This window comes from Lagopus muta, chromosome Z (genome assembly GCF_023343835.1).
Source record: "Lagopus muta isolate bLagMut1 chromosome Z, bLagMut1 primary, whole genome shotgun sequence".
Lineage (NCBI taxonomy): Eukaryota > Metazoa > Chordata > Aves > Galliformes > Phasianidae > Lagopus > Lagopus muta.
In genome coordinates this window covers 57,112,119-57,121,151 of record NC_064472.1, presented here as the reverse complement: position 1 = coordinate 57,121,151, position 9,033 = coordinate 57,112,119, and the positions used below count along the sequence as shown (strand labels likewise).

The window sequence follows — 9,033 nt, the reverse complement described above, 5'->3', positions numbered from 1 at the left end:
TGTGTAGGTGGTAGATAGATGTTTTTGGTTTTTTTTTCTAAGGGTACATAATATGATTTTGGGCTGTGTAATTATCGCGTTCAAGGAGTTCATTATTGATCACAGTAAAAGTTATTAACTTCTAGGCCTTCTGAAGAGAGAGAACACTGGACTTATTAAAAAAAATACACAGAATATTCACTGTTGGTGGTTAGTTAAGTTGGCCTCTGTAGCCTGGGTCCTTTGTTGTCCTAGCTGTTAGAAGGGTTTGATGCTGAATGAAGCATAGGATAATACTCAAGTGGAAGAACTTCTCTTTAATGCCCTAAAAACAAGGACTGGCAGCCACTTAGCATGCTGTCACCAAGCTGGCTATGATGGTTCTCCCACCACTACAGTAGGAGGCATAAATATCAAAGCCATATATGAGGATAGGAACTATGGGCTGTACACATTTTTCAAGGCTATTAATAGCAGCAGGCTAAAAAAAGTTACAGCTAGTCTTGAGAGTCACGAGTCTGGCTTCTGCAACATTCCCTTTTAATATATGCAGTTACTGATAGCTCAGGCCTATGTGACAGCAGGCTGTGAAGACAACCACCATCCATCTAAATTTATCAGAAAAAGTCTTTTTAAAGTAAGGTATTGAGATGGATGGGAGACAAGAAGGGGTTCTTGATATTCAGTGTTCACCTCCACAGAACAGAAAATCCATCCTACTGAGCCTAGTGTTAATGTTTAAAATGACAGTGATAGCCTGTGGCTTGCACCTACTTTCTACCAATCACTGTGCATGGCTGGTAGCCAAGATGTGCTAGTGGATAGGCCCCATGGTTTTCCTCCATCACAGCTCAGCATCCTGCTTTATTTAAGCCAGGTGCAAGTGGTACTGAAGCCAACTGTGCCTTCAGTCCAGTCCTACTATGGCAGCAGGGCACTGCAAGCCTGGGAAGTGTCTAGCATGAGATGCCAACCATCATAAGATGCTTCTGGATGTGCAGAAGCTTTTAGAAACTGTAAACCAGGAATGGACAGGTATCACAACTAATGTCAACAGCTTGAAAATCACTAGTGATAACACTAACAGATTAGAATAACTGATTTATTTTTTATTGTCATGCACAGAAAGGCAAAATAACATCATGTATTAAGAACCACCGTCATGATTCATTCAATTAAGCAGTCAGCATAAGAATCACCAAGACATAAATAGAGCCTGTTACGCACAGTATAAATATGACCCTGTCCCCAATGATCACAAGTTTGTCTTGATGAGAACATTTACTGCAGCCCACAGTCAGAGGGATATACTGCATAAGGGACTGGTCCCAGAGCGACTGTACTGAGGAAGCACTGGAAAGTGATATCTAAGCTATACGCCAAGATAGGTTTCTCTGTGGCAACCCATGGCTGCCTGGAAAATGCTGATGCTTGACTGCTCTCCTCTTGTTGAAAAGCTTAAGGAATATAAGGCATGCCCCATCCCATCAGGTATGGCATGAGCCTGTGTTAGTTGGTATGATCCAAAAGCTGTAACAAACATGACTGCAACATACACGAAAGAATGAAAAGCATGTCTATGGAAAGGAAAAGCCATCGTATATGCTGTGCTGGGAGCAGCACTAGTGATGGCACAGAAGAGGCACCTAGTTAAAGAAACTAGTGATAAAACGGTTAAATTCTTGCAGGAACAAATGAAAACCCTGCAAAGCCAGCTAACTGCCAAATGTAGTATCACTCAGCAACTCCTCATGGCTCTGTCCAATACATCAGACTGAGAGAAAATGTTATAGTCTGAATTAGAGGATGAAGGACAAGCTCTCCTGATTGGTCAGACCTTGACTCTGTTCTGGATAGTCAGCTGCCATTTACAAGGTTGGCACAGCTGATCAAGAAACCGGGCTTAAGCACCTTGTATGCAACTAAGGAATTGGAAAGTAGCCTAAAATACTTTACCCCAAGAACAAAGCCAGTAATTAAGATGGAGACCATTGATAATTGGCCAGGATGAGGACAGGCAGGTTGCCTAGATGGTGCCATTCTTGGCAGCCAAAATGTCTAAAGTCCTGGAAAAATACAGCAGGTTAGCTCAAGAAAATGAGAGAGTTTGTGGAAGGATGCTTGCCTTGAGTTAATGCATAATAGAAACTCAGTCTGTCAACTGCCTTCCCCAGTGCAATCTTTAATTGCTAACCCCAACAGAACAAATCCCCTAATCTGAAGCCTGCCTGATTCCTTGAAACCATGTACAGATCGACTACAAGACCATTTGCAGCACGCATTAACCCCATGAGGAAGATGATGGGCACACAGAGGAGAAGTTTATATATACACATAGTAAGAATATAATCTTATCTCAGTAAACTGGGAATGTGAATAAGCCACTCAACCTGGCACGGGCACAATTATCACTGGTTTTATCCAAATCTGGAATCAAACAGAACAAGGCCTTTGTCTAGACATCTCAACAGCTGCAGGCCTTAAATTTGCCATTATTTGGTTAAACTTCTCACATATTATCTAAGTCAAAAGACAGCAACATTAAACCAGAAGTGTATTCAAAATACATGCAGAAATATAAATCTCTGGGGGGAGGAGGGGAGGGAAGGGGGTTACTCATTCCCATTTCAGGAGTATAGCAGAATATACCTATATTGCTACATGCCCTCTCTAGTTACCTATTATTTTCTAGTTGATACAACCTCAAAAGACACAGTATGTTATGTGTTGGAAGCAAGAGCTCTGCATGTGAACTACAAATGCCTCACTTGCAGCCTGAAAACAGTGGACATTTGAGGGGCACAGTGCAGAGATGCCTTATAAGAAGGCAGTATTGAAAGCAGAAGTGCTATCCCTGAGAAACAGAGATCCTGTGTAATCTTGTTTACACAAACACTGTTGAAATTCCTTACCTCATGGTGAACCCTTACAACATGAATATACTGTTCTTCTATCTCTGTGTGGATGAATTCAAGTTACTAATGAATGGGGTGGCTAACCTCACCGTGATCTCTCTTGTTATGAAAGTGTTTGGTCCCTTAAGTATTTTTGTCCAATCCAGATAGTATAATAAAAGAACAAAAATAAATTCCCAACCCCAAGAGGTAATCCCCACTAATGAATAGTTCATGGACAATTAGTTGCAAAACACTCATATGGAACCCCACAAAAATATGGTATATCCCATATTTGTGAACCTTTGATTCAAGACATTCAACTGTTGGGATTTTCTGGTACCAGGGTTTAAACCTAGACATGTGTAACGGAACTATTATCTACTGAGAAAACATGCTTACTTCACAGATAACTGTGACTTTTCCATGAGAAAAGCGAACCAGAGTAACCAAACTCTATGACCCACCAGCATGCTCCACAGCAATTCAGCCCTTCAGTGAATCTTGCTCACTCCCCCCTCCTTATTGGTGGGACAAGACACACTGCTGCAGTAAAGATTAGCTAACAAAAAACATGAAGTGTATAAAATGACACCACACATGAAATTCTAAGTGGATTTGGTTCTTGGTTGCAAAACAAATGCAAAACATTTTAAATTTCTGCATGTTTTACAATTTCTGGGAGGAAAGAAAAGTTTGCTGTCAATTAACTAGTAAGACTGCTACAGGAAAAAAAAACAAACTGAAACCTCTTCAAGCTTTCATCACTGCCAATGCAGTCAACATTGTATTTCTTTGTGAGTGGCCAACAAGGAAAGATGATAAATCTCTACTGCAAACAGTACTGAGGCTTCAGAGAAGAAGAAAACAAACAAAAAAAAAAATCAGCTTTTTTTTCTTTCAAGTGAAGTGTATTTTATGATGGGACTTACATCAACAAAAGAACAACCTACTTCTGCTCAAAAAAAGTTGCTGCTGACACAAGAAGAAATAAAGCCAGACAAAAAACAGAAAAGCCCAGACCACACAGAGCTCCTGAAGGATGGCCCAATTAAGTTGCGTGAATGGAAGACTTTCCACTTCAGATAGTCCATACTAGGCACTTGCTGATAATTTCTTGTGTAGATCCAGAGCTCTAATATCCCCATTAGCTTTGGCGTTTTCTACAAGTACCTGGAGAAAAATCAAGCAAAGAAGCACTGAGAATTTCTTACGTTTAATGTTAGTATTTAACTGGAAATCAAATTCATATTAATTCAAATTTATTCATATTAATTTCTACTATCCAATTTTCTTAAAAGTTTAAGTAACAAGCAAGTCCAGACTGAAATAAGAAATATTCAATGTGACACACTAGCTCACTTAAAGCATTACATATTTAATTAGAAAAAGCACTCTAGCCTCCTACTGAGCTTGTAGTCACTTGCAGTGCACTACAGCAGCATCATTTGTCATTAGAAGCTGAGTATAAAAAAGTTCCCTGCTGGCAATGACATCAACAGGTCTAGGTGAGACCTATCTCCCTGTCACTGCACACTTTCCTCCTTATAATACATCTGTATAAACCTAAATTAGTCAAAAAGAAGCATTCTATCTCCTTAAAACTGCCAAGGTTTCCTTTCACCTTCCCCACTTAAATTTAACCTTTCTCCATTTACTTTCCACACCTTCCATTTGCATATTCAGAATCTGAGTAGCAAAGTGATTCTAATTACAAGCCAAAGTGAATCACCTCCCATCATATTCAAGAACTTTGTGGATTTGCAAATTTGACCAAATCAATTTGTATAGTGCTAGGCACATAAAATCATGCACCATTTATTAAGAATGAAAAATAATGCATCATCACAAATACAATAAAAATCGTAAGTACAAAAATTATGATTTTGGGTTACAGAGAGATTTTACTGTTTGATTTTCTTTAGTATCACATGTAGGAATTGAAGACTTTCAAGTCAGCTGGATACAAACAGAGGTATGTTTTGTCAGCATGGAATCCTTAAATACTGTATTCTGCCAGAAGAGTCATCGCTTCCCTAATCTCTCCCTACTCCTCTTAGAAGTTACAGCCACAAAATAAAATGAAAATCGATTGAATTGTAGAATGAATTGTCTTACATCTATTAATTCGTAATCATCTTTGGCATATAGGTGTTGCATGAGGTACCAACGAGCCACAGACACAATGGTTTCTGGATTCCCTGGTTGGTAAACCACCCTCTCCAACATTCGACGAGTCTCTCTAGAAACATAATGGAAAACAATCCACATCAACTGCAAAATTCCATTAACTAGGTGCAACACACCAATATCCAACTGTAAGCAATAATAACCAGAAGCAATATAAAAGGAAGTCCTTTATGGAAATACCAGCGAGGAAGCAGAAATGTGTTTGCTTGTTTCCTACATAGTTTTATCTGGAAATGTACTTGTCAGTTGGAATGCTAAGGAACATTGCCATCATTACTTTACTTAGTATTTCACTTGGTATATTCATATTACTGCTTTAACTAGTAACTACACAGACCGAAATAGCAGATTTTATAACTGCTACACATAACATGAAAAGAACTGCACCTGAGATAAAAACTGTATCTGATGTCTGTGAACTCAGCACAACCTCAGATCTCAAATACAACAGATATTTTCTATATAAAATAAATCTTTCAGGAGACATTTGCTCCAGCAAGCAGCACTTATTACGATGAGTTTTAACAATTCAACAGAACTGAATATTATATACAAACATATTTAATCCAGAACTCGGAGCAGTTTTTCCAAAACACAGAACTAAGACGTGAAACTGCAGGAGAGAGGGAAGTTTGAATAGAGTAACAGAAGGTCTCAAATCTATTTATCTGATACTACTTCCTAAAACTGCCAGCTACTACCCAATTGAGACCCTTTCCAACTTCACTGTGCTATTAGAAATATGGCAAAACTTCACAAATAAGTTTAAGGATATGGTATTCATTCAGTGGTGCAAACAGCTTTGGCTCTTGTTTCGCGAGTTCTGCCCTTCATAAATAATCTGATTTTCCAGGTGTTGGGAAGAACTCATTGTTGCCTTCCAGTACTTACAGTATGCAGGTCATTACAATTTTTTTTTCAGAAGCGGAGTGAGATTCTGCTTCTTCTTATTCCCCACTACTAACTACTATCCCTTTCTCTCTGCTCTTCCTTTTAACTGTTATGCTATTCCAAGAACTCTTGTTTTCAGTTTTCTTTTCGGTCTAGGAGTTAGATACAACCATCATGGCCACTTGGACATTTTTAATTCTGACAAGTAAATACTTTTAGACAACGTGATCCAGACTGCATACCTTGCTCCCATTTTGCGAATATACTGTAGAAGCGCTTGCAGGAGAACTGCCAAGGGACAGGAAGAGAGTTTCAAAGCTTCAGTTGTTGCCTCCTGAACCAAGGATGGCCAGTGCTCATTTGAGACATTAGCCTATGAAAATAAAGGCAACAAAATGGTTATTATGAGGGCTGCTCTGAAAGTAATGCCTCCTATTTTGTCACGCTGGCCCATGATGTCAGAGGCAGATGTTGGTGGTACAGCAGTAGTAGAAGCTGAGCCTTCTTGCCAATATTCCATCACATTTCATTGTCAGCACAGTGAGGTGGTGGGTGGTGCAATTCAGCAGTGGCGGCAACACGTCACATCCACTGGTGGAGATTTTTATAAGAGCATCATGCTGGCTCTTGTTCATCACTGGCAAAAACACATAGCTAATGGTGATGACTGTTTTAAAATAAAGAGTGTTGTGTAGCTGAAAATTTGCTCTATCAGAGTGCTTTTCTGCCCTTTGCAGCTGTTGCAGAGAAAATAAGTAGGAGGCATTACTTTTGGAGTGACGAGTTAGAACATAACCTTGCTATTGTTTGGACAGTAGACACAATGTTTTGCTTCAAGGGGTGCCAAGGTTTTGACCAGCCTTTTGCATATTAATTAATTAAGTCAGAGCTAATCAAAGGCCTAACAGAAATCCATGTATAAACTGTCCTGTTCATAACTGTTTCTGTTCAAAAGCAGAAAGAAGATAATTACATTTATTCTATTTTTAAAACAAAGTCAAATAGCCTTACGTAATTCAGGCCACCATCTGAAGAAATAGTATTAACTCAGTTAAAGAGTACCTTGAGAGTTGTGCAGATACTGAGGATATTTAAGAAATTCAATGCATACTACTGGGAAAATGACTACTGGGAAAAATCATGGAAGGAAATAATCCTGTCACTTGATGAATTCTGCTATTTGAAGCACACAGAATGTGAATTTGTCTTCACTGAGGGGATTCTTTTTTTTTTTCCCCCTACGAGAAGCAAGTTTTGCAGTTTAACCTCAGTAACACTGACTATCTTTCTTATATTAGCACTTATGATGTGTGGAGTTCATTTGCCTGAATTTGGATGTACCTGCTGGCTTGGCAGCCTCTTAAAATACATGTCAAAGTGTAAACCAGGATTGACCAATATCTACCTCTTATTATCACCTTTAAAGAAGCCCACCAGAGCACTTCCAATTTCTAGAGTAAGAGTGCCTAAAGAGAACAGACGCTTTCCAAGAATTTGAGTTATGTTCACCTGGCTCCTCAATGCAAAGTAGAAGTCAGATATTTCCTTTACATCACAATGTATGCTTCCCTTATATTATCTTTATACTTCAAAGCAAGGCAGCAGATCTAGAAGTGACCATATATAGTATGAAGTTACTTGAAACCTGACTGAAGCTTCCAGACAGCAGTATAGGCAAAACATTTATTAAAGACAGTAATCTGAACAAGGGGACAGAGACTTGAAGGACACTGCAATTTTGATGATCAAACTGAATCAATTAGAGGAACAATCCTTATGAAACAAGTTATCCTTTTTACGTATACAGTGATTCTACATGATTATTTCACAGCAACCACTTACAAAAGGACATTCTAAAAATAAGCCCTTGAAATCCTGTTTTATTCACTAATCAATTTGTCATTCATAAAATGCAAAGTCATTTAAGCAGGAATTTCAGAGAAAGACTGCAGAAGCCCAACATTACATGGACTCCTGTTACATCATGAAGTTATATAATTTTGATTATCTTACCATGCAGATTTCCAGTGCAAGCATAGCCAGTCTGAGCAGACTGGATAACTTTCCACTCCAGCTGCCCTGCTGTGATGCCAACTGCAAGCTCCTTCTGTAACACATCTCTGCTCCAACCATCATTCCTTGAGACTGATACACTTTTGCCAACCACTGAAAATAGACAACAAAATCAGTTATGGAACCAACAAAACACACATTCCTTCAGATAATTTAGTTAAATTTGTAAGAGTTCTATGGTATATAGTTATTGGCTAAAACATCACTGCCCACCCTACCCTCACTCCAACAACATAATGCATTATCCTGCAGGAAAATGTATTCCACTGATTGCACAGCCAGAAGTACATCTCATCACAGCAACGTATTTCATAGTTTAGTTGACACCCATCCAATTGTCCGAGAGCTGTTTTAATCTGGAGATTGCTCATATGTGAATAGACATTACAACTGGCATTGTGAAAGTCCTTCTCCAGACCAGAAGAGCATTATGTGGTGCCTCACTTGTTGCTAAAAGTTACGAAGAGGGGAAAAGAGCTCTTCCCCTGGAACAAAGTTTTTTCCACACAAGTGAGCATTTTCAGGAACATGAAAGATCTTCCCATGTGAGTCTCAGCTCAGTGAGGAGTGCATAACTTGGGCTACATTTTCATTACACACCACAGTCACGTGGAAGAGCTATGTGGGACAAAAAGTAGATCATGGGTCCTGAGGAGAGTTTCTTGCTCCTGCTACAAGCTCCATCAGCTCTGAATTCACCCACAAATTGAAGGAAAAGGATTCTAACTTCTCCCTCTTTAATTGTGTAGCCATATCACATTCTTAAAAGGAGATACAGCCACAGGTTTGCAAATTCCTGAAATGTGCATGATAAGCACCAAAATGCCTAAGCATTTAGACGTATTATTTGCTGGATCTCCAAGCAACCAAAGCAAGTTCTTCGTTTTAAAGCAAGGTAATTCCCTTTAAAAAACAAGACTTTTTCTAGCTAACAACTGCCTAGAGTAAGAAAGGACAAGATTCTTGAGCTTTTCTGATGCAATGAGGCCATCTGTGAATAGACGTT

At 39.0% G+C, this 9,033-nt stretch overlaps 1 protein-coding gene across 2 annotated transcripts in view; it reads right to left on the bottom strand.

Moving 5' to 3' along the window:
- The window catches only part of SKIC3 (SKI3 subunit of superkiller complex), a 47,411-nt gene continuing 38,378 nt past the window's right edge, over positions 1–9,033 (bottom strand). For both annotated transcript variants that reach the window (XM_048930523.1, XM_048930521.1), the window contains 4 exons: positions 7,968–8,120; positions 6,197–6,327; positions 4,992–5,115; positions 1–4,046 (listed from right to left, as the gene is read on the bottom strand). In XM_048930523.1, coding sequence (XP_048786480.1) covers positions 3,969–4,046; positions 4,992–5,115; positions 6,197–6,327; positions 7,968–8,120 — 486 coding nt within the window. In that variant the 3' untranslated portion in view covers positions 1–3,968. The remainder of the gene's footprint in view (positions 4,047–4,991; positions 5,116–6,196; positions 6,328–7,967; positions 8,121–9,033) is intronic.